We start from the raw sequence: 26,041 nt of genomic DNA, 5'->3' as shown, positions 1-26,041 counted from the left end.
TGCTGGTGCAGGACTGAGCCTGGTGCTTGGATGCCTGGATGCCTGGCGGCCTCCTCCAGCCGGCCCCAGGCTCCACCAGTGAATGGCAGCGTCAACGTCTCATTTAAATAATGGTAGTACAGGGAATAGCTTTTAAATGGTTATCGTAAAACATATGATTAACGTCTGTGGACTGTTTACTTTTCCTCTGCGAACATTCTTTCAAGTGTGCAAATGGCTCGGTGTAGGGTCCAAGCCCAGCTAATCTGTTTGGTTTTTGTAATAGAGAGAAAGCAATGTCTGCATGAAAATGTCACCCAGGGAGACTTAATTTACAGATTAAAAGCTTCCTGAATGAATTTTTTAAAAAATGAAGTCGTTTTCATCCACGAACATGCAGTCCGTTCCCTCCTTTACTCTGTTTTAATTCTGTGGTATTGTGCCTTTTGCCTCCCACTTCAACGGCACAGATCAGTTCTTCTCTGTCAGAGTCGACTGCAGAATGTGCTCCTGTGGAACTGGCAGGCATGCAGTGGCACGTACTTGCAGAATCCCCTCATGTGTGCCTTGTGAAGCTCTTAGCCCCTGCAACGCACAAGGTGCCCATTCAGCAGATGGGCTTAATCCCCACAGGTGACTCTGTCCTCTAGCGGATGAAGTTCCAGAATGGAGTACACAAGCCTCCAACACCTCCTTGTCTGTTCAGCTCTGGTTCTACCTTGGATAGGATGCCACATGGCATTTGATCAGTTTCTCCAGCTCATCCAAATAGAGGCGGAGACATTTTAGAGGAGTCACCATTTTTGAAAAAAAGCAAGCGTAGTAACCTTTTGAATGCCACAGCTCAAAAAGTCTGTTAGAAATCAGAGGAGTAACTTTCGTGCAGGTAAGGCATGAGACTCCGCAGGGCGAAGGGCCCGTGTTGTAAGAGCAACAGGGATTACCATTGCTTCATTCCCCACCAGCTGCCGAGCCTTTTTGAGGTTGTTTCTTTTAAACTTGAAACAATCACACCAGTCACGTGAGGCAGAAAGACCCAAGATGGCGTATATCTGAGTCTACCCACTATCCCAGTCCATTTAGAAGGAGATAAACTAATTTTTCAAACTGAGGCTAAGGGAAAATGAGATGAAACCTACCAACAACTCTTAGGATTTATAATCACAAATGAACCTTGTGTTAGGATTCCGGAAGAGATGCCTCTCTTCCTCCTCTTTCCCTGTTCCCATCCCCTAACGAGTTGCTCTTTCCTTCTCTCCCTCCTTTGTACCTAAAATGCTGCTTCTTCCCTCAGGAATCCCACGGCCTCCGCACCCTCCAGATATATCCCCGTATTACCCGCTATCGCCTGGCACCGTAGGACAAATCCCCCATCCGCTAGGATGGTTAGTACCACAGTAAGGAGTTCCATTTTTTAATTTCCTTTTTGTTTCTTACACGGGCATGCTTATTATTTATTCTGTGCGTGTGTGTGTGTGTGTGTGTGTGTGTGTGTATGTGTGTGTTAGAAGCCAGGGTTGGGGAGGGGGCCGTGGGAGGGCACAGGAAAGGTGTTGCTGAGGTGTCCTGTGGGAATACAGGCAAATCCATAGCCATTCAGATGGATTCTGTAGGAAAAGAGTTATTGGCACTTAGCATTTCGAGACCATGGTCCCCAAAGTTTCTGTGGACAGAGGTGCCCTGAAGATCCTTTGGGAATTGCGGACGACTCCTGGGACTTCCACCCAATGAAGCGGATCATGGCCGTTCTGCTGTTGGCTGCCCAAACTGCAATCATGTCATTGGGTTGAGGCTGCCGAGTCCTCCCTTTTAGGTGTTACATATTTGAGGGCACAGAAGCGGGAACAAGAACTGCCTTGTTTTGAAATCCGGGGTTGGGATTAGGGCATGTTCTCGTATGATTCCAGGACACCCCACCTCATGCTGAGCATTACTCCCAAGTTGACAACAGCAGTGGAAAGTTTTCTCTGTTGAGAAGCTCCTTGGGACTGAATCAGCATCTCTCTGAGAGTCTTTGCACGTGAATGACTGTGAACAGTGGGAATGGGGCAGTTGGAACTGTCACTGTAGCATGTGGGGCCTTCGTAAGCATCAGTCCTAGTTCCTGGCAGTGCCAGATTATTTGACTGTCTTTTGCAACTTAAAAAAACTGTGTTTTAAATTCAGAGTAGAAAGGCCTTTGATGCATTAGCATACTGTGGCGGGTTGTGTGTATGTGTGTTTTTGCATGAGCACGTGTGGAATATGTGTTTTGTGATTGTTTCTTTGGATATATTTCTCCTTGTTTGTCAGTGATCTGAACAACACAGGACAATACATTGAATGCTAAAAGGAATAAATCCTGGTAAAACTCAGGTTTGAGTCTTAGGGAAGATGGCCTTACAAAGCCTTAAGGAAGATAACATTTTGGAGTGGCTTACCCCACAATTCTACCTGTATTTTTTTTTTTTTTTTGGTTTGTTTGTTTTTTTTAAAAAAAAACAGATTGCATTATGTAGTAGCTATACCAAATACCAACCCCGGTGTAGTTTCTGTTTCTTTGTCTCGCCTTATTTTTATTGGGAGGGTAGACAGGAACATGAGCTTGTGACCCATTTCTTCTAAATAGATGGGGCCAACCCTCAAATAGTTCTCAGTGATCATTTGCCCCATTCAGCTGATGGGGAGATATTTGAAGGCTAGATAAAAAGGAATAGCCAACTCAGACAACCCTCTGTCAGAAAAAGTTGTGTGTCTTTCATGAGGATGCTATTTTGCATGTTGCTGTATTTTTTAATTATTGTAATGAGGTGTGATTGTCTATTGGTTACCCACAATTCTTCTTGGGGACTCTCCCCCCGGTAACTCTTGTCAACACTTGTTAATTTGACAAAAGGCTACAAATTAAGCTCTGTTAATTTAATGTTTTCTCACCGAGATCTAAATACCGAAAGAGGCCCAAAGCGCAACTGAAGTCCTTTGATTCACTGTACTTTATTTTGGTATAAATTTACATTCATTATTGTTTTCCTTTGGATGTGTAGCCCTCAATTAGTGTGATGGCTCCATTAAAGCAAGCGAGACTTCGCCTTTAATTATTACAACAAAACACCTAGTTTCAGCTTGGGGAGAGGGTCTCTATTGACATAAGCAGAGGTTATAAAATTTAATTAGCCATTCCTATCAGATTTATGGCATTCAAATTGTTCTGTGTTTCTTCCCTTTGATCCTTCCTGTACAATCCCCAAGATTTTTGTTCTGATCAAATGAGAATAAAGCTTACGGTGCAGAGAGAACTTTTCCCTTTTCTTCTTTTTCTTGTCCCCACCCCCACCCTTGTTTCAAGTCTCTTACTTTGTACCCCTTCTTTGTAGGCAAGGTCAACCAGTGTACCCAATCACGACAGGAGGATTCAGACACCCCTACCCCACAGCTCTGACTGTCAATGCTTCCATGTCCAGGTGAGTTCCAAGAACCAGGGCCTTCCTCCAAGGCCGTGGGTGACTTCTCAGGAAGTTCTCTAGATGGCCACCAGGCCACCCAGGGACCACGGCTACATGTAGTTCTATTAGTGTAAAGCCAATATGACATTAGATTGTACTCCCAGAAAATCCTGAAAAATTGCCCTGAAATTCCAAGGTAAGTGATGTGTTTCTGGGTAAAATTTTTGAGTCGCTCAGTTGAACAATGTATTTTAAAGAATTAAGAAGGCAAGGGAGAAACAGGACCGAAGCTTTTTGAAATGCCATTTCTCTGTTGTCCTGTCCTCGGCAGGAAAGGTAGCGGTGAAGGTAGTTTTATTATTATACCAAGAAGAGTTCGAATAAAGATTACTGGTGTTTTCAAAGCTCAGACTCTGATTCCAAGTCAACAAGCAAGCATCCGCCTCCTCCCCTCGAAGGTAGCACTGTCCAGTAGAAGTATAGTGTGAGCCACAGAGGGAATTTTAAATTTCGTAGTAGCCGCGTTTTTAAAAAAGGTTTTTTTTTTTTAAAAAAAGATAAAATTATTTTTAATGACATGTTTTTATTCAATGCAATATAGCCAAAATATTATCATTTTAACATGCTATCCCTGGACAACAACTATTAATAAGATGTTATGTTCTTTTTTTGTACTGAGCTTTGGTACAAAATCTGATGTGTATCTTATACACACAGCACTTCTCAGTTTAGACTGGCCACATTTCAAATATTCAATAGCCACTCGTGGTTGGTGCGTATCATAGTGGTCTGTGCAGCTGTAAGTCTTTGAAAGTTAAAAAAAAAATCATGTGTGTGTGTGCTGTACGTTCATATGTATTTATATTTCAGCATAGAAATATATTTACAAGATACACTCCTATCCCCATGTTCTTCTTTTCCTCCCTCTGATTAATTCTGGCTAATTTTTCAGTGACTGCTAGTTTATTTACAAACTGGTTGGCAGCAGTATGTTTAAGTAGTCGCTAATTGTTTCTAATGATAGTTTTATTTTCTGTTCATCTGATTTTCAGTCAAGTTAATTAAATCGGTGGAGGTTTAGACTTTGCTGATGGTCTGAAATCACCAACCCGTTCTAATGATGGCACATAATGAAATTAGCATGCATTACATGGCAGGGATGCTGTCCCCAGCTTCTTTCCCCAATCCCTGCGGCCAACATGTCAAGCCAAGACCAGAGAAGGGCCTGGAAAGACAGGTCAAGATGCTGCTTTTCCTACTTACAAAACAGTAATTTTGGCAGTGACAGAGAGTTACATTCATTAAGAAAAACAAACTGTGGCATATCTAGCATCGGTAACTATGCCATGGATATTGCAGTTGAAAAGACCCATTTTCTACCTGCGATAGATCATCGAAATTTCAAAATCCATGCCAGTATTAGTTAGGCAGGAAAACGCTCGTGTGTTCTCTGGCCTGGAGAGAAGAGGAAGCATACACTTAGTAAATAGTGTCATCACAGCTTCACAAAGCATGGGAATGAATAGGGGGTCTCCCAGGTGGAGAGCACCCAGGGACCATGGCTACACGTAGTTCTATTAGTGTAGCAGCTTATAGTCCACAGCTCCTCTTCCCACCTTGCCAGCATTTGTATATTGCACCTGGTTCTTTTTCATGTTTGTTTATTTGGTGCATTCCGGAGGTTAAAAGTGGTAAAGTAATTGTAGGATAGGGATTGGGGTTAAGCTGATCGATTGAATTATCATTAGGAGGTTAGTCGATGATTTATAGGTGGGCAGGGGGTGGAGGAAAGGAAGGGAACGTCAGGAAGAAAGGTTAGGGCCTCAAGGTGCGGGGAGAGGCGGCCGATTCCCCAGGTAGGCCAAATGAAAGTTAGCTAGTTAAAAAGCGTATACAGCAAATTAAATACATTATTGTGGTAATGGGGCGACAGAAGTATAGGTCTATTATACTTATGGCAGTTATAGCAAATGTAGGCAGCTTGCCCTGTTCCAGAACATCCTTTGATATTCATTCTATTCGGCAGTGGGGCCAGGACTTCTCAGAATTAAGTGATGGGTCATTATACTTTAAACACCATGGAGAAGCCTAGATTGGCAATTAAACAGCTCTTGCTGACACTCACTTGTGCCACCCTGTGACCCCCTTTAGATTGAGATGTTGGAGCTCCGGGCCCTCAGCCCGCTAAATTGGTGCAAGGCTCTTCTCCTGACGAGAGCCGGCTCTGAAATCTGCCGGCTTCAAAGGGAGCGAGATCATGTATAAACCATAATGTGGGTGCACCGTGGCTCACAAAAAATAAGGCAGGAAGAGATGAAATGTTACAAGTGCAAGGGGGAAAATGAGAGAATAATGACAAACCTAATGCAACTCAAAGCAGGATTGTTGCACAGGAAAATGCATCCTACTGCTTGTGCATAAAATCAAGGCCGGCAGATGACATCCGGTTAACAGAAACGTGTCAACAGTGAAGTAAAGTGAGAGTGAGTAAGAGAGAAGCCCCTGAGACAGCCAGAAACAAAAATTAGTTGTTCTTAACAAGTTAAGGTTCATCATTATATTCTGGCTTGGAGCCATGAAAGCAGACGGGGGTATATAATGAGCTGCTTAGAATTTTTAGGGTGTTTATTGCATTTCATGAAATAGTTGTCTGCAGAAAGGAATTTCTTAAGCGAAGGTATGTGTATACAGCCCACATCCACGTTCATACCTGGTCTCTTTCTGTGCTGAACATTTTTCAGATACGGGAATATACGTGTAGGTATGGGAACTTAGAAATGTGTCTTCTTCGTGGCAGCATTGGAAGTTTGCACCCCAAAATGTGCTCAGATTGTGGCGTCTTCCCGTGGTATTTGGTGTATGTACACACACGTACACATACACACTCACACACACAGCCTTGTTCTGTCTCCCCCTCCCTCTCCTTCGCATGTCTGTACACATATTCTCAGTCTGCACGAAGGGAACATATGTATTTGAGGAATGTCAGGCCTTTAAAATTCACAGTAAAAGCTGCCACCCACCACTTCACCCAAGGGTTTCCAAGAACACATGTTCTTAGCTTCTGTTTCCTCTGAGGCCTTCGAGCAGTGGGAAGGAACAGGGTGTCACTTGGAGCCCAAATGTCTCCCAAGGGCTCTGCTTTTTTTTGTTTTTCACATTATTTTGAGGGGAAGGGGATGAAGGTTGTTAGCTTGTTTGTTTCCTTACATTTTCCTTCTCTCTCTTACTTTTTTGATACATTCAAAGGACTCGTATGGTTGTTATTTTTAAAGTCATGTCATGCAGTCTGCACCACTGGCTTAAATGTGTAAAGGCAGTGGCAGGAGAGGCCACATCAGATCGGGGTGGGATTTTTGAGTGAAATGTCTACCGTGGCTTAGGCCTTCTTCAAGAATCAGCATTGTTCATTAACTTTCCCTCCTCTGTTGATCTGTGTAGATTCAGTTAGTACTTTAATCATTTTATTATTTTTCACATTAACGTTTGTTACCTCATTTTGGCTGAATGGAAACTATCTCTAGCCTGCTTCTGGAAGAAACTTTGTAAATAAATACGGAATCCTTTTGAGAGAATTGTTGTGATAGATCCTCATTAGGCAGGCCGTCTAGTTCCCACCAGAATTGGCTTTGTGAAGAGCAGGTTATTATTCCTTGGGTGGTACGTTGGACTGTTTTGGTTTGGACTTACTAAGAAAGCAACAGTTGCCATGATCTTCATCTGAACAGCTTCCCATCTGCTCCCTTGAATCACCTTGCCAGGTTGGAGCAGGAGGCTGCCATTTTGTTTTCTTTTGGGATTCTGCCCTCTCCCTCAGTACTTTTTTCTATAGTAGGATATGTTGCTTGAAGAGGGGCGAGTCTTCCAACCCCGTACAAATCATGGTGACACAATGCAAAAGAGAAAATGAGAAAGGTGTTTGATCCAGTTGTCAGTTTGCAGATGGGCCAAGAATAGGTTGAAATTAGCTCTCTCTGTCCTGGCTAATGTACTTGGTTGGGAAATGCCAATTAAGGCCCTAAAATGTGTCTTAGAGAACTGTCCAAAAAATGAGCAGCATGAGAGGAGAGAAAATAAACTGTATCTTTCATTTATAATTTTGATAATCATTTAGGAGACTTCTTAATGATGCATAGACAACATATGAAGTAAAAGTGATATAGGAATCCTAAATTTTAGAGGAGAAAGGGCATACAAATCAGAATCAAAGCTTTATTGTGTGTGTGTGTGCACCTGTTCTTTCCTTTCCTTTTATTTTTTGCATCTTTCCATAACGGGATACAAACTTATTTAAAATGTCCATGACTTATGATATGAACCAAATAGGAACTATTTGAATTTTCCCTGTCTTCCTGCCTCACTCTCTCCCATTCCTGTCAAATGATGGGACACAACGCAAAAGAAAAATAAAAATTGTATTGCACTTCATCAACAGGATGAGGCCTAATGAGGCTTGCACAGCATTGTCAAAAATGTATGTATATTTCAACCACGTTAATATTTTATTTAGCTGTCAATATACAACAAAAGATTTCACCTTTCATTTTAGAGCTGATTAGGACTTAGGAAATTGTCGTCTTAGATGCCACTAATAATGCCTCAAAAAATAAGTGGACGTGCGATTTCTGGCAGGTAGTCCAGGCCCACTTTTCCGCCCAAGTACGTCAGTTAAATTTGTTTTTTGCTAAATATGTTAAAAATCATAATGTCTTATGTCAGTAGCAATAATGAAGGGGGAGATTGGCTTTAATGACATTATGAGAATCATTATGTTTAATTTATCGCTAATTAATGCTGACAGGTTTCATATGCCTTGCGTTGCTTTCATGTGAGTGTTACGTGCTGTTTTTTTTTTTTTTTTTTTCTTTTTAATTGTGTGTACACATCCCTCCTCATTCATTCATTTTGATTCTGACGATTTACACAGCTTTCTGTCTTCTAGGTTCCCTCCCCATATGGTCCCACCACATCATACGCTACACACGACGGGCATTCCGCATCCGGCCATAGTCACACCAACAGTCAAACAGGAATCGTCCCAGAGTGACGTCGGCTCACTCCATAGCTCGTAAGTGTTGCTGTTTTTCTCACTTCTTCGTTGCCGCAGGGTTCTGCAAGCCTGTTGCAGCTACTGGGTGGTGGCCTTCTCCCTAAAGTTGGCCTCGTTTGGTTTGACTCCAGCCAATACCCAGGCTGTGTGGGCTCTGCACTCCCTTACAAAGATAGAGAGAGTGCACAGTGGCAAAATCTCACTGCACCACCGCGGGTTAGAACAGAACTGTTTTCTGTGTGTGTACTTGGATGCACTGGGATTTGCAACCACTTCCCTGCCCCCTAACCCTGTACTTGAACATTTGGAGCTTTGTTCTGCAAGCAGGAGAAAACCCTGCCGAGGTGAAGACGGCAACCATGTGCTTTCCTCTCTGGCTTGGGAAAATTGTGTATTTGTGAAACTTGAGGAAGTGATTGCAAAATCCCTCCCTTTCCCCAACCCCCCTCCCCAAGCTATTTTCATTCCATTTTCCGGGGTAGAGAAGACTAAAAACATGGTTTTTCATCCAAAACTGCAAGACTTGGGGGTTAGGAGACAAGGAGATACGCGCTCTGCCCTGGAGGAAGTTGGACCACTACCTTGTTTATTGGGTTGTGTCTGTTTTGTCTGTCTCCAGAAAGCATCAGGACTCCAAAAAGGAAGAAGAAAAGAAGAAGCCCCACATAAAGAAACCTCTTAATGCATTCATGTTGTATATGAAGGAAATGAGAGCAAAGGTCGTAGCTGAGTGCACGTTGAAAGAAAGCGCGGCCATCAACCAGATCCTTGGGCGGAGGGTAGGTGATGCCCTTCTCAGGGAGAAGTGGGGGGCAGGTGGTGAGGGACCAGAGTGCAGCAGGTCAGGTGGCAGAATGTCTCTGTCCCCATTTCTGTGGAGAATTCTTGCCCTTCAGCCACATTCTGAGTCCTCGAATGACCTTCATGGAGTCAGGACTAGTTATTCTGCACTCAGATAGCATTCAGAACAGCCACAGCCATACTCTTCCCCCACCCGAGAGAGTGAGTAAATGACAGAATGACATAGATAACAAATCAAGTTTTGTCTAAATATTCCTGTTAGTGCCAGGCCCCAGCAAACAGTCAGTATGTACAGATTATACCATTTCTGGATAGACTCAACCAAAAAAACAGCAGCATTTATTCCCTGACCTTGGCTTAGTGTGTGATGTTCTTTCATGCTTTTCTGTTTGTTCATGTCCTTCTCGTCTGCACCCCACATCCCCTCCAGTGGCACGCACTGTCCAGAGAAGAGCAAGCGAAATACTACGAGCTGGCCCGGAAGGAGCGACAGCTTCATATGCAGCTGTACCCCGGCTGGTCCGCGCGGGATAACTATGTAGGTGGATCGTTTTCCTTAGGATAAGAGTCTGTAGAGCTGTGTTGTGCGTCTATATGGACAAAGAAAACAGGACCTGCCACTTGACTGGGGTGGGCCTCAGGAGCGTCCAGTCTGCCCACTTTGAGGACCAGTAGCATCTTCCTGGATCACTAAACTGCAGGGAGGGGCCTCCAGTATGGATGGTTCGATCAGCTCGCAGTCATTCTTCGGGGTGGAGAGAGGAGGCTGCAGTCCCATTGTTCCAGCTCAGGACCAGTGAGGTTGATTTGGTGCTTGTCTGCTTCCTAGAGGAGGCAAGGCTCTAGGATACACCCAGAGGACCTTATGTTCTGAATTAGGTTCCTCAGGCTCCTCAGCAGTGATCAGTGGTATGGCCTAGGGAAGACCCGTGGGTAGGTGTGGAGGAACAGAATTTAATTCCTCCCAGGTCTTTCAGCAGGCCCTTTACCCTTAAGAAGGAAAAACAAAACTATTGCTTTGTGCCATGGTGCAGTAGAAGTTAGAAGCCTATTTCATCCTGAGAACAGCATGATGGGAATATCCCTGAAAGCAACCAGAGGAAGTCAGCCTTTGGCAGGATGCATGGACTGACTCTGGGCCCAGCAGGGGCAGGGGAAAGTGTACTATGTGGTGTGTGTGATCCTGGGCTCTGTGTTGGCTACAGGATCTGCCTAGTCCTCTCTTGGGTTGTAGGAAACACCATGGTATGATTGTTTTTACTAATTGCAGTGGTTGTGACCCTACGATTCCTCTCCTCCCATGAGCACACTGTCTTCCAGAGACTTCTGTCCACTCTTGGGGGAAAACCAAAACTTGTCTTAAGGCCGGCACAGGCCTCTCATCCCCTTCCTGTCAATGTCTTAGAATCGTGGATGGTTACTTTTCCAGTTACTTTTGACTCTCCCACTGGCATCATCCGCGGTGAAGCAGCTCTACGTTTGGGGGTTGAGGTCATTAAATTATTACTGAACTGAGTGTGCACTTACTGTGCACAAGTTATTACAGGGATTCAGAGTTAAGTCGGACATCTTTACTCCCTCAGAACTTAGCATCCGCCAGGAGATCGCAAACATCTGCGGGCCTATGTGATCCTGAGGAGGAGCTGCTTCTGCCTGCTCTGATGAGCAGGCCTCCTTCCTCTTTCTTCTCATACTTTTAAACCCGTGCTTGCAGTGCAGACGAGGGAGAAGGGAGGTGCCCCTGGCCATCTTTCTCGAGGCCCTGCCCCCCTAACTGGCAGCGCTAGACTGTGCTCCTCCTGGGAATTGAATCAGGAAGGAGTGCTGGCACCTCTTGGATGGCGCGTGTGTTCTACTGAGAGAGCCCTTGTCGCTGACAGATGGGCTTGCACGGGGTCTCCACTGCTTGGGACCTTTCTGTTTGTCCCCAGCATGTGTGCAGTGGGGAAGCCTTTCTTCTGGAGCTGAAAGGAAGAGGATGAGAAAGTGAATGCTCTCCCACAGGCTTGCTGTTCACCCCCACCTGACCCTGAGGTGGAGATTTCCAGCAGCAGGCAGGCTCCATAGCCTCCACGTACACAACCATATCATTTCAGGAAAGCTGCTCTCCTGTTTTCAGGTCAGAAGTTCTTAGAGTTCATCTTGAGCTTCTACCTGCTACAGACCCAATTCTTTGAGTAATCTAGAATGATACCACAGAGTGGAATTCAGCTTCTCTGTAGAGATCATATCCCCGATAGACATTTTGGGTCATAGTAGGGCCTTCATGTACAGCTGTGCAGGGCGTGCACTGCACAACTCTAGAGTATGTCATTTACACTGGGGTCTATGTGAATGGTGCCCCCTGGAGTTGTGCAGGGTGAAATCTCTACAAAGGTACAAGGCAGACTGTGATAGCTTCAAAAGAATACCGTGTTTGACTTGCCTCAGAGTCGTTTAGAGAAAGTATTGCTCGAGGCTTTTTGTGACATACTTTCTGGGTTTCAGAAGGGCTGTGAGGCACTCAAAATGGCTTTAGCTCAGTTTTAAATTTGGAAGATGGTTTGGTATAATAAGGGAACTCCTGAGACGATTTGAGGTTTAGAGATCTGGATTTAGGGCTCTAGGAACTTTATCTCTTGTAAGAGGTACTTAGATTCCTATTACAATGACTCATTACACATGGGTGTGAACACACTCACACTCACTCCTTTTATGCACTAGGGAACACTGGGACTAAGAACCGCAGCATTGAAGCTTTTATGGGTTTGAATGTGGTAGCAACTTACTAGTATTTTTTTTTTTTAAACTAACTTGACATGGGAGTTTCCATAAATTGCTTTGGTCATTGTAAACTCCAAAAGGTTCTTCTGGAAAATACTTCCTGAGCTCGCCTCATGCCTCTTTCACATTCCTGCTTTTCCAGCCAACTGGTAACGGAAGACTTTATGTCTCTACCTTAGGAAAACAGAATTGAGTGAAAACAGCCACATTTGGGTTGTCAGACTTGGCACATTCTCTAGAGACCAAGAGAAAAAAATCTTGAGTTCCACAGTAGTATCTAACCCCTGGGGTTATATTTGACATTGTTTCCTTTCTAACCCTCTACACTAGGTAAAGGATAGAGGTCCCATGCCATTTGCTCACCTGAGTTTCTTTTCTTCCACCCCTATATTAGGCCCTTTCTTTCTTCTGTTACATTTAAGGGGGTAGTAGGGTGGCCACCTCCCTGGAGACGCATCTTCCTCTTCACTAAGCTTAGGGTTTATCCACTTTCTCATGTCTTCTTTTTATTAAAACACAGTCCCTGTCCTCCGGAAGTCTCTGGTCTAAATGAGAACTTCTTCAGTAGTCACCATCTCTATGCTATATCCTAAAGGGACAGCTTCCTTGTGGGTAGAGGAATGTCCAGATGCCTCCACAGTATATTGCAAGGAACTGGAAATGGAGATGCTTTTTCACACGTGGCTGAGAAGCCCTTGTGTATGGGGATGCTGATACTCCATGAAGTTAACACATTTCTGTGCCCGGTTTTTATGAATACTTCAGGCTCCTACATGAACCGAAACTAGGCCCATCTGCCTGTTCCAGGACAGCCAGGTGGCACTTTGCCCCTCACGTGGGAGAGGCGCGGGCATGGAGATGGTCTGTTGCAGGCCCATGAGATGCCAGCTTCATGATAAAGCACGTGAAGTCCTTTTAAAAGAAATTGTACGTGAAGGGACATAGCACGTTTCAATAAGAGCCCTGAACAGAAGGCCAAAGCAAAGCTCCCAAGTGGCACAGGCCCCTTGACCTCATAGAAGAGACAGGCCATTTCTACAACAGATGGCCCTCAGCCCTAGGGTGGAGCCTAAGCTTGGTGGCATCACCGAGCTTGAGGTTCTCCTGACAGAGCCTAATGTGTTCTCGAGTTCCTTCCTTCCTCCCTTCCTCCCTTCCTCCCTTCCTCCCTCCTTCCCTCCTTCCCTCTTCCTTCCTTCCTTCCTTCCTCCCTCCCTCCCTTCCTCCCTTCCTCCCTTCCTCCCTTCCTTCCCTTTTTTCTGAGATGGAGTCTTGTTCTGTCGCCAGGCTGGAGTGCAGTAACACAATCTCAGCTCACTGCAAGCTCCGCCTCCCAGGTTCACGCCATTCTCCTGCCTTAGCCTCCCGAGTAGCTGGGACTACAGGCACGTGCCACCATGCCCAGCAAATTTTTTGTATTTTTAGTAGAGACGGGGTTTCACCATGTTGGCCAGGATAGTCTCGATCTCTTTACCTTGTGATCCGCCCGCCTTGGCCTCCCAAAGTGCTGGGATTACGGGCGTGAGCCACTGCGCCCAGACCTCAAGTTTCTTTCTACCTGTCATTGTCTTTTTCTCTTCTGAGCTGACATCAACATATTGTGAGAAGCTTTAGGCGAAGGCAACTTTTAGCTGTTCTGAAACATATAGAAATGTAAGACCATTTCATTTCGATGTATGCCAGGCAGCTACTTCATCTGGGCAGGACTATGAGGGGAGGGAGAACTAGTTCAATCCGGAATGAGGCAGTCACCCTCTCCTGAATTCCCCCCAGTCCCATTCCACATTTGCAACCTCGAGCAGACGGTCAGGATACCAAGAAGGATCAGGTTGGAGAATATGAAAGACTCTATGCAGTTCATCCCCTAAACCCCTCACTGAAAGAGCTTCCTTGGAGGGTAGGCATTAAACATGCAGGCAGCAGAGCTTTGTGGTTGAGGGCTTTGGAGCCAAGACCACCTGAGTTCTCTCCTGGCCCCACCACTTGCTAGACGTGTGACCCTGGCAAAGTTACCTAACTCCTCAGTGTTCTCCTCTGTGAGACTGGAATGGCGGTAATACCTGTTGAAGAGGATCGTTGTGAGGATTAAAATGAGTCCATCTGCGTAGCACACCTAGAATCATGCCTGGCACCTGGCATAGGCTCAATACATGTACCCATTCTCGGGAGGAATCGTATCCTCATTATGTCAGCTAGAAGAGAATTGAGGGAACGTCTTTCTTACAGATGTCCACTCAGCAGGTTTTTGTTTGTTTGGTTTGTTTTCTTGTTTGTTTGTTTTTAAACAGAGTTTCACTCTTGTCACCCAGGCTGGTGTGCAGTAGCATGATCTTGGCTCACTGCAACCTCCGCCTTCCGGGTTCAGGCGATTCTCCTGCCTCAGCCTCCCGAGTAGCTGGGGCTACAGGCATGCACCACCATGCCCGGCTAATTTTGTATTTTTAGTAGAGGCGGGGGTTTCACCATGTTGGCCAGACTGGTCTTGAACTCCTGACCTCAGGTGATCCTCCCACCTTGGCCTCTCAAAGTGCCAGGCTTATAGGCATCAGCCACTGCTCCCAGCCCACTCAGCAGTTGTGAAAGGAGCCCATACGATTCCTGGTCCTATTTTACCCTTTTTCCCCACATCTTTAAAAACCAGCTCTAAGAGAAGCCCCTGCTAAAGCTTTCATTCTCTTCATTGAAAATGGGACCCTTTGGCATTCATAAGTAAAAGCTGTGAGCAGGTCAGGCAGGGCAGCCCTTGAAGCTGGTGCAGCCATGACCACCTTCATGTGCTCCTCAAAGATGGACTCTCAGACTGCTTGCAATGTCGTCATCCCACTCCTCTCCGAATCTTCCTCGTGCAGTCCCCCCTTCCCTTTTATGGATCCAATGCTGTGGGTCAGGTTTGACAATGGACATAGGTATATGAGAAATGAGAGCTTCCCTTCACCACCCGCCAATCCCTTCTCTTCTCCCAAGAAGGGCGTGTCCCTCCAGCTGGGGTACAATGCAAGGGCATTTGGCTTGAAGCGGGGTTGGAGGTTGGACAAATACCGGGAGTTGATGTGGATGGAGATGGCAGTATGGTCACTTCCTCCTGCCTTCTCCTTCCAGGTGCGCCCAGACACTCTTCTCACGTCTGTTTCTTGCAATAATTCCCTGTGTTTTGTCTGTTCATCTAGGGAAAGAAGAAGAAGAGGAAAAGGGACAAGCAGCCGGGAGAGACCAATGGTAAGTGACAATCATCAGGTTAGAGGAAGAAGCCGTAGCCTGAGGACCACCCTTTTATGTTAGGTTTCCATCTGGGGGAGGCAGGAGAAATTCAAGGCCAGGACATTGTGGGGGAACCCTTCTTAGCCAGCCTTTTTGTTTATGCATTTTAATTAATTGCTTCATGACTGCCCTTTTAAAGCTAGTAACATCCATTGTTGCATGAAAAGCACATTGTAATTCTAGTGGAATGTGTTTTAAAATAACTGCAAAGCCTATAACTGGAGAGCAAGCGGTAGGCATGCCTATGCCGGGATTTATACAGTCTGCTTATTTTGTATGTGCCTGAGAAGGAATGAGGAGGGGGCGGGGCTTAGGGGAGTAGGAGGGGGTGTGTGTGAGTGTTTGATATTAACTGGGCTGTTCCTGAATGTTCTGATGCATGCCTTTACAGTGGTAAATTACACCCATTTTAAATTAAGGAGGTTTGTCATTCTCTAGAAGAAATTAGAAATACTGCATAGGCAATCTCAGAGGTCCCTTGGAGAAGGCCAGGCTTTTACAAACAAACAAAACAAAAATTTTGAAGGCTTTGTATAATTTGTTCTTTTTTTTCAGAACACAGCGAATGTTTCCTAAATCCTTGCCTTTCACTTCCTCCGATTACAGGTGCTAATGTCATTTTGAGTCATTAAAATAGTTGATAAACTGTTTTTTAATTTTTCTTGCCATTATAGTTTTATTAACATTTAAACACGTATGACATTTGAACATTCTATAAAGTGACCATCAACACGGTTTCGTATGTTTCGGTAGATTTTTTTTTTTTTTAGTTGCTTCTTTTTTTTTTTTTTTTTTTTTTTAAATTTAATTTAACCTTTGTTTTGTTTATTTATTTATTTTTTCCCATAACAGTTGTTTAAGCAGTGATGACAGTGATTTAGAGTTGAACTAACTGTGCAAATTGAATATGCAGTATTTCTTTAAAAGAGACTGGTTAAAAAAAAATGGAAGGAATTCAGTAATAAACCTCCTTAATCTAATGGCATTTTTTTCATTGCTCCCACTAAGTTTTCTCACGCAAGCATGCATCCGCAGTATGATTATTTTTTCCTTTGCTTTTTTTTTATTTTAGTTTTTTTCTTCCTTTTGCTTTTCTGCTCATAATTTGCAAATCCACTAGCATTTTACTGACTGTGCCTGCTTAAATGCCGCTATGAGCTTCTAACTAACTCCTAACAGCTCATTCACACAGCCTGTTTACCTTTATCTGTTCCTCTCTTAATAATTAATGAAAATAGATTTTAAAAGAAAAGACGAACATTCCAAAAGCTGCAATATCCCAGTACCACAACCCTTTTCTTTCTTTATTTCTTTCTATTTTGTTTCATTTTGTTCTGTTTTTATTTGTAATTTTTTTCTCTTTTTATACTATTGTATTCTGAGAAGAAAAAAGCATGTTACAAACTTAATTCCCTCCTTCGCTTTATTTTCTTCTTTAAGAAAAAAAATTGAGAGAAAAAAAGGGAAAGCAGAACTAAAAGAGGAAAAATATTTAAAAGAGTTCTTCCGTGTCTAACTTCCCTTTGTCAGCTCGAACCAAATCTGAGAGACAGTCCTTAAAGAAGGGATACTGCAGCTTTATTTGCAACAGCTAATTTCAAAAGTTGAATAAGAATGTGATTTTTACCTTTTTTTTTTTTAATTAAAGAAAGTTAAAAAACTAAAGTCAATTATCTTGCAATTAGTAACCAGGTCATTGATTTATTCCCTTTTTTATTTTTATTTTTTTCTTATTTGTATCTTTCTCTTCCCCCCCTCCCTCCCTCTCTCTCTCTCTCTCTCTTTCTCTCTCTCTCTCCCTTTCTCCCACGTTCTCCTCCTCTGCTCGCTTCTCTCTTGAACTCATTCAGACCTGAGCGCTCCTAAGAAATGCCGAGCGCGCTTTGGCCTTGATCAACAGAATAACTGGTGCGGCCCTTGCAGGTGTGTATAGTTTTCCAGATTCGCTGTGCTGGTTTGCAGCTGGTCTATTCGATCCTCTCCCCCTTCTCTGGCCTGTTGCTTTGTAGCTCTGTGTGTGGATCTCAGGAGACACAGGGGAGTGGGACACTGCCAAGTGTATGGGCTCTATGAGGGATGTGCTTGTTCTCCTGCTGCTGCCAGCCAAAATGCCACTGTAAAACAGCATCACTCATGCCTCCTCGGGTCAGCGACAACAAACCTTAGCGCGCCCCCTCCCAGGCAATGTTACCTGCCAACCCCTGTCCGTTCCTTGTGACAGCCCAGGATTGAAATCCTGGCCTAGGTAGAAGCAAATGACGTCACCTTCTCCCCTCCTCTTCTCTCTCTCTTTTTATTTATTTATTTATTTTTTTCATTGTTGTTTTTTGGTTTCTGGTTGTTGTTTTGTGTGTGTGTGTTTTATTGTTTTATTTTATTTTTTTTCTTTTGACTCATAGAAGTCCTTTCCTTTCATGTCCTTGGTGAGGGAAGATTATCAAGTAGAACCAAGGTGATAGAGAAGAAAAGGAAGCGGTAGCTGAGATTTCACATCCAACTGAGCACGACCCACCATTGTGTTGTATTTTTTGTGTTTACCTTATGCTAACAGATGCAAATACTCCAAAGAAGTGTCGGGCACTGTTCGGGCTTGACCGACAGACTTTATGGTGCAAACCGTGCAGGTATATTACCACTGCGAGGCCTTTGGGAAAATCAAAGCATTCTGTCCTTCCGGTACCTTAGCGTGATAATTTATTTTGACCTCGTTCCCATCTACCTCCCCTCTGGCATCAATGACTAATGATCCTCATTCTTCAAAATTTCCTTGCTAATTTTATGCCGTTTCCTCTCCCCACTTTCTCTTTCTCTCTTTCCCCGCTGCTCTCGTCAGTAACATCCCTGGTGGCAGGACTGAGACCACAGCCTTAACAAACAAGGAGGGGCACTTATCTTTTTGCTTTGAAAGCCAGCATCCTGGAGCTGGCCCGGCCCTATGAATGCCTCGGTGGCCCGGGTACTGAGCACAGACAGCCACCCTTTCCAAAGGTTTGAATGAGTTAACACTTGGCAGCAATTGCATTCCCGTGCACTTAAGAGTCGAGACATATGGAGAAGGGTTCTGGGGTAGGCTTCTTCTTTCCCTTTTTCTTTTTCCTTTTTGGTTGTTTTATGTTTAAAAAACCACATGTCTGTACAGAGGAGCTTGGTTAGCTGACATTGTTTTACAGTGCTGAAAAAGAAGCGTGGCATTGAACGGCATGCACCAGCTAAAGGGCTGCAAGCAGTGAGTCATGCGGTCTCAGACTGCAGCGTCCCTAGGCCTGCAGAATTCACAAAATACGTGTATATATATAGCACTGGTTCCAAAATGAATCAGAATAGCCCAGAAGTGTCCAAATGAAGCACCCATGTTCCACCTGCAGGTCTCCATCCAGCCTGCGTTCTCAGGGAAAGTGTAGGTACTTCCTTCTTGGTGGAGGGATACCGACTAGCTCCTGTCTCATTTCCTTTCCTTTAATGACCACCTTTGGTTAAATTTGTTGTTTCTTTGTTCTGATACAAGCAGTCTTTGAATTTGGAATATTATGATGGTAGGTATTTCAACACCCCAAACACGCTTCCCTGTTTGTAGTGCCTCCCTCGTCACGTGTCCCTCCCCTTCATGACTTTGCCATGTGCTCCGTGTTTAGACGTTAGATCAGATGTGCATCCCATTACGTGCATGCCCACGAGTCTCCTGTGTCTCTTCCCCCCTTTTCTGATGCCAATACGAGAGATCGGTGAAGTGCCTCATGTTGACCCCAGCACATTAGAGGAGAAAGGGCCTGAGAGTCTTCCCTGAGAGGGAGCCACACAGACAGCCCTCTGCCCATAGGAGAGGAATCCCCAGGCATTCTGTGAGATGGGAGTGTTCACAGAGCTGACAAATGTCCCTTTGACACAGTCCTGGGGTCTTCTCTGCACAGCAGAAAGGAGTTTTGTGACAAAGTTGATGGAGGAGGTTAGGTATTTAATGAGGACTAGCCAGGGAGGGCAGGGACTCTGTTGAGCAGTGAATTTGTCAACATTTTACTTGTACCAGGTGGGAAGATAACTAGCTGTGGAAGCCTGTTCTGAGATGCCCTGCCATGGCCAAATGACTGGTGAACCACAAGGGTCACTAAAAGAGAGGGTTTCTCATGATGTGTAGAAATATACAACTGACACTATTGTGTGTGCCTCACAATAAGGCCAGTTCAGGTACCTGGTTTGTTTATTAATGGGGTGAGTGGTGGTTGATGAATCCTTTTTTTTTGTTTTGGAAGCAGTTGCTGCAAGTCAAACTTTTTGTTTCTTGAAGTTATTCCTAACATTGACCCAAACGCACGTCCCCCATTTGGACATAGCTTACACCTTGCTTACAGCCTGGGTGTATCTTCAGAGCCCAGAATTTTATTGATATATTAAAAAAAAAAAAAAATCTGCCAACCCAAAACTTTTGTAGCTGCTTCCTGTTTGAGCAGCATGGTTTTCTAAAACGCATCTTGGAGGGGCTGTCAGTATGGCAGATGCTGAGCTCCTGGTCCTAGGTGCCAGAGTTCCCCAGGTCCCCGTCTCCACCTGGTTTTCTTTCCAGTCTCAGCAGTGTTCAGACTTTGCCGGCAGACGTTTTTCTTCGTTGGTGACTTTTCCATACCATGGAATGATGAGCAAATGCATTTCTGCTGTCTTTGAGGGACGTTATTCCAAAACAGGATCAGGAAAAACCTTTAGTTTCCTTCCAGAATAAATAAGAAGCTAGAAAGGGGTTTTTAAGAGGCCACTCTGAATCGAGGTGAAGCCTAGGTTGGGGGTGCTAAGAGTATGGGTTACCTTCCCCCTTTTGCTCAACTTTTCCTTTTAACGTGGCTGTGGCCACCCCTGGCTTGATGCTGAAACCCAAGGACAAAATGTACTTTAAAAAAAAAAAAAAGGGAAAAAAAAGAAAAAAAGTTGCCAACTGAGGCATTTTCTGACTTGTCAGAAGTGTGTGTGCGTGCCAGCTGCCCTGTGCTCAGCCACCTTAGACGACCCATCGCTCTGTCGCCATAGTCTTCATGTCCCGTGTTGCAGATGCCCCTCTCATTCCTGTGATCTGGAAACTTCCACGTCATGAGGGTGGGAGGGGTGAGGAAAGTACCAGAATGCTCCTAGCCAATCAGGGCTCCTAGCTTGCCACACAAGGTTTCTAGTTTTATTTGACATTTGTGGACATTTTAACAAGATGCTGTTTTGAGCCCACCAAGTTGCTTTTCCCATCTTTTCACTCTGCCCTAATATAGCATGGAATGCTGCTTGGTGCCGTTCCCTTGTCTTCCTGGTTGTTCTCCCCACTTCTTTCCTTCTCCCTTTCCTTTCCTCTCTCTGTTTTTCTCTGTTGCTTTCTCAGTTTTGCTTATGCGCCCCCCCCACCTCCTTTCCTTCTCCCATTTTTAAAATGCATGGACATCTTAGTTTTTTGAGCATGTTTTGATCTGCAGGCTAAGGTGGTTTAAAACTCTGAGAGGCTTAATTATTTATCTTGGTTTCTGGGATGGAAGCAGAACCCATAGTCTATTTACTCTCTCCCAGGGAGAAAAAGGAACCTTGCCAAATTGAGGGTGACAGGGGATAGTGCTTGCTCCCCTAGAGTTCCTTCTGACCCAGAGGGAACAGACAGACACCTGAGGCCACTAGCCCCCATGAATCTCAGCCTCTGGGAGGCAGGGAGGACTGAGCATGCTCCCTTAAACCCCTCCCCTCCTTCCCTGCCTTCCTGCCATCTTGCTGAGTCCAAACCCCATGCACACAGGGGCAGGATCAGACAGCTCTGGGGACAGACCGAGAGGAGGAACTCAGCACACCCTTCCTTTCCAAGGCCAGTGACATTGTCTGACAGTGGTTGCCTTCAAGCAGGCAGCATCTTGGTTGCTTCCAGCAGCAGAAAGCTGGCCAGCGCTTACACACGTGTTTCTGGTTGGAGTGTTATCAGCCATGGTTCTGACAATATTCTAGGGTCCTTAGATGAGCACACTTCCTGTATCTGCATTATTTTTATAGCATTAGTGGGGTTGATCCCCAGGCTCACCTTTGCTTACCAAATACCATCCCATCAGACTGGGATTAATGGGAGGAGAAGCTTTGAAGTCACATGCTCAATTTCTTGAGTTGATTTTCCCCGACCTCATCCTTTGATGCTAAGCAAGAAAGGTTCTGAAATTCTCATTCCTATTTCTTACATGAATGAGTAGTGAAGAGGGGAGATGCTGGTTTTGGTGTAGGGCAAAATTAGTCTTTCTGGTTTAAACACGCACGATAACCCAAACCCAGGAAGGTCCATGCTGCGATTCCCTGGCACTTCTTCTTTGTTGTCACTTTGGTGACCGGCTTGTGCTGCACCCTCCATTGACTGGCCTCGGCATATTGACAAGGGCAGGATGCTCCTCCATCCATCCCATCCTCACCATCTCTCCTTCCAACCTTCTCACTATGGGGTGGGGGAGGGGAAAGCCCCAAATCTTTAAAAAAAAAAAAAAAAGTAAAAAAAATCAAGTTTGAATCTTAATTTAATCCACAACCTGCAGGCCATACAACCAGTTATTCTTGTTCCTTTGAATCATTTTCTGTTTTTCTTATTCTTCCCCCTCCCCCACCTTTGTTTATCCTCTTCTACCTGTTTTTTGGTGATTTCTTTTTTTTGTTTGTTTTTTGTTTTTTTTTTTTGTTTTTTTTTAAAGTTTATTTTGTTTTATTTTTGTTTCCGTTCCTCCCTTCTCACCTGATTCTGACCTCTCTTGATTTGGTGTGGTTCTTAACAGACAAGCCCGAAAGCTCTCTGGGCGCCAGCAGCCTCATGGTGGTGGTGTGTTAAAACCTTTAAGCCTCTTGCTAGCGCTGCCTTCAGCTATGTGGGCTCAACAGTGAGCATTTTGAGAGTTTCATATTGATACGAGGCGGCTGGGGAAGGAGCTCTGTCTTTCTCTTTTAAACACACGCACACTCACACACAGAATCACTGGGGGATGGGGGTGGTAGTGGTGGGAATGGGGGTGAAGGGCCGAGGAAACTTGATGGGAAAGTGAGGGACTGTCTAAGCCAAAAGAGCTTTTCAGTTCATGTCAATTTGGACAAAGCCACTTGCTGGCAAATAGATGCCACTGTCTGCAGGTGGCCACCTCCATGCTGCTCTCGTACATTTGGGCAGGGTGGGGCCGTGGGTGTTTAGTAGGGGTTGGGGGAAGCAGGTAGAGAGTTCAGATTCTTTAAATATGTGGTTTACCAGAACAGGCTTAGATCTGGGCACCGTGAAGTGAGCGACCCAGCCCCGGGGGGGCGCCACCGTAATTGTCCTCAGACCATTGGGCATGCCACCTCTGTGGGACATCCCTTAGGTGACCTCAGCTTGGGTGTGAGCATTAGGTAACTCTCTCCCTTGGCATCTGTGCCCTCTATTCACAGATAACTCTCTCCCCTGTTTCTAGGAGAAAAAAAAAGTGCGTTCGCTACATACAAGGTGAAGGCAGCTGCCTCAGCCCACCCTCTTCAGATGGAAGCTTACTAGATTCGCCTCCCCCCTCCCCCAACCTGCTAGGCTCCCCTCCCCGAGACGCCAAGTCACAGACTGAGCAGACCCAGCCTCTGTCGCTGTCCCTGAAGCCCGACCCCCTGGCCCACCTGTCCATGATGCCTCCGCCGCCCGCCCTCCTGCTCGCCGAGGCCACCCACAAGGCCTCCGCCCTCTGTCCCAATGGGGCCCTGGACCTGCCCCCAACCGCTTTGCAGCCTGCCGCCCCCTCCTCATCAGTTGCACAGCCGTCGACTTCTTCCTTACATTCCCACAGCTCCCTGGCCGGGACCCAGCCCCAGCCGCTGTCGCTCGTCACCAAGTCTTTAGAATAGCTTTAGCGTCGTGAACCCCAGTTGCTTTGTTTATGGTTTTGTTTCACTTTTCTTTATTTGGCCCCCCTCCCCCCCACCTTGAAAGGTTTTGTTTTGTACTCTCTTAATTTTGTGCCACGTGGCTACATTAGTTGATGTTTATCGAGTTCATTGGTCAATATTTGACCCATTCTTATTTCAATTTCTCCTTTTAAATATGTAGATGAGAGAAGAACCTCATGATTCTACCAAAATTTTTATCAACAGCTGTTTAAAGTCTTTGTAGCGTTTAAAAAATATATATATATACATAACTGTTATGTAGTTCGGATAGCTTAGTTTTAAAAGACTGATTAAAAAACAAAAAGAAAAAAAAAGAAGCAATTTTGAAGCAGCCCTCCAGAAGGAGTTGGTTCTGTATTATTTGTATTAAATACGAGCTTGCGAACCAATCATTTTACATCTGGTTTTTAAACCGTAAGGGCACCACGAATGCAGTGCCATTACTTTTTTGTTTTTTTTTCTGTGTGAAACAACTTTTATTGTGATGTTACTTGTTATTGTTTAAATGTACAGAAACAAAGGGTAAAAATGTGTTAATATACCTTGTTCCATGGTGGTGTTCTTTTGGGGGGAGGGGATGCTACTCAACACTTAATAGAATCACAATGCTGTTGGGCCAGTAGTATTTATTGCTTTAGAGATTGCTTGTCGTACCTGTATGTCGTCCCTTTTTAAATATGTTTTCCTTTTTCTTGAAACTGTATAAAGTTTTTTTTTCCCCCTTAGCATAAGCATCTTATATATAACAACTCATTTGTACAAGGTTTTTAAGTTTATATATAAAATGTGTATATATATTTTTGTTTCCCTTTTTGACTTTTTTTTTTTTTTTTTTGGCTGTATGAAACCCAGTTGTCACCAAATGGACATTAATAGTTGCATTAAGGATCAGTAGCATTAACAAAAGTTGCTTTAAAAGCCATTATGTAAAACAAGACTTGAAAATGAGTGAGGGAATTTTAGCGACACTGTCTGAGCAGCAGTGGGAACCATCTTTTTCCCCTTTGAACTCCCAGTGGGATGCCCTACCCTGCGCCCTTAGGGCCTGGACTGACCGTGTGCAGAACTTTACGTGCCAAAATTCTCAGTGAATTTAGCTTTCTCCCTCTTTTTGATGCTGTAATTTTTGTTCATCATGTTTTGCTGTGATGTTACATAGGTAGATTTGTATGTAGTTTTAATGTCACCTATAACAAAATGTGTTTGGTAGCAGATTGTCCAGAAAGCATTTTAAATGAAGAGGTATAAACCCTTAAGGGCCAAAATTCTGTATATTAGATTACTCTTACACGAAAAACCGGCTGCCGCTTTTATGTACACATATTACATACGAGTAGGCAGCAGACTTTAAAACTAAAAAAAATCTAGGCATGTTGATGTTGCAGACTGCTGTATAAAGCTGAAACCTGTTCATTCAGTGCCATTGTAGTTGACATGAAGCGATTGTAAACCTGTCTCCGATTTTTCTCTGGTTTATTAAAATGCTAACTATAACATTTTTTGTGAATACTTTGAATGTTTCCTAACAGTTGTGATGTTACTGTTCCGTTTTATGCTCTTATTCCAAGTTCATTTTTAATGGTTTGGAAGCCATTTTTGTAATGAATAAATGTTCATGCTGTACAGTATCTGTAGCATGCCGTTCTGGATTAATAAAAGCAACTTAGTCTGTGCAGATAAAGGCTGGTCACTTGTTTCTGTGATTTGGATTTTTATCTCTAGGGAAACTGGACCTATCGTAAGCAAGAAAAACATATTCCCAAGTTGGAACTTGACCATACAGTTAGCGTGTAGGTGATGACGTAGGTACCAGAATGTGGTCTTGGACTCTTGTGAGGGGTTGCTCCCCCCCCCCTCCATCCTCGTGGCCCATTTGGTGCACCTTGTGTATCTGGTTTGCGTAATGTGTCATTTGCAATGAAGATGGTCAGTATCAAACGGGATCCTTGGCGTGTGTCTTCTCCTGTACTATTTCACTGTGCCATCCCCAGTAGTTTATTGCTGAAAGCAAAGCACAGTTACAGAGTAAATGTCACTTTTTGGGGGGCTATAAACCAGTTTCTCTGACGTATCCTACTCATCCTCTCACAGTATCAAGCAGAAAGAATTTAATTCTGGTGAATGAGACTTAGTCCACCAAGAGTGCACTTAAGAAACCACCTCCTTAGCAGTGAAGAATCATGGATGTGACAGCATCCTAACCTCCAAGAGTTGCGTGCAGGGAGAGATGCAAGGGTGTCAAACTGCCCTTTTCTAGCAATGAGCCATTATTGAGTAAGCAGCTTTTTAGAAAATTGGATTAAGGTGATGCACTGAAAGGTGTGTGTGGAAGCGCCTTGCTGTGTGTGGGATCCAAGTGTTTTGGCTGTACCCTGGTAAGAGCACAAGTTCATCACCATCACTGAGCAGGGGCCATGATACAGATCTTCCTAAGGTTTCCCCTGGATTTCATTTCCCTTGCTGACTAGCTGGATGGATGGACACATTGTTCCATTTATCTAGGACATCTATACCTTCAAAGGATGATGATTTCAATGGGCATGGAACTGTACCTGTTGCCGTTGTGGTTACTTAAGGTGAGCACAGTGTAGCATCAAGGACTTAAAAGCCCCTCGGAAACTGCTTTGCTCAAGCAAGTTTTTGTTCTGTAAAATCTCAGCATTTTGTTTTTGCTTTGCTTTGTATTCCCAGGGAGGAGTGTTTCTGGTTGTCCTTCCTCATTTTATTTTGCACACTGGGCCGAGTGACCTTTGAAAACACAAATAAGAACAGTATCTGTTATTCGTGGCAGTGTGCCAAGCCGTTTATGTGCATTTTCTCATTTAATCCGAACACTACCACCTAAGGTAGACATTCTTCTCCCCTGCCACCCTCTGCTTCATTTTCT

General features: G+C 44.4%; 1 protein-coding gene across 41 annotated transcripts in view; it reads left to right on the top strand.

Moving 5' to 3' along the window:
* Positions 1 to 24,835, top strand: part of TCF7L2 (transcription factor 7 like 2) — a 219,443-nt gene extending 194,608 nt beyond the window's left edge. For 5 of the 41 annotated variants that reach the window (XM_031652055.1, XM_031652054.1, XM_031652062.1 and 2 more), the window contains 9 exons: positions 1,274 to 1,376; positions 3,333 to 3,419; positions 8,329 to 8,469; positions 9,071 to 9,230; positions 9,683 to 9,790; positions 15,183 to 15,231; positions 15,829 to 15,879; positions 17,124 to 17,196; positions 22,695 to 24,835. In XM_031652055.1, the coding sequence (XP_031507915.1) occupies positions 1,274 to 1,376; positions 3,333 to 3,419; positions 8,329 to 8,469; positions 9,071 to 9,230; positions 9,683 to 9,790; positions 15,183 to 15,231; positions 15,829 to 15,879; positions 17,124 to 17,196; positions 22,695 to 23,112 (1,190 nt within the window). In that variant the 3' untranslated portion in view covers positions 23,113 to 24,835. Of the gene's footprint in view, positions 1 to 1,273; positions 1,377 to 3,332; positions 3,420 to 8,328; positions 8,470 to 9,070; positions 9,231 to 9,682; positions 9,791 to 15,182; positions 15,232 to 15,828; positions 15,880 to 17,123; positions 17,197 to 17,824 lie in introns of all 41 variants that reach the window. The other 36 variants (XM_031652058.1, XM_031652063.1, XM_031652071.1 and 33 more) reach the window with 23 other exon arrangements.
* Positions 24,836 to 26,041: the final 1,206 nt, after the last annotated feature.

Source organism: Papio anubis, chromosome 11 (genome assembly GCF_008728515.1).
Source record: "Papio anubis isolate 15944 chromosome 11, Panubis1.0, whole genome shotgun sequence".
Lineage (NCBI taxonomy): Eukaryota > Metazoa > Chordata > Mammalia > Primates > Cercopithecidae > Papio > Papio anubis.
This window is presented reverse-complemented; position numbering and strand designations above follow the sequence as displayed.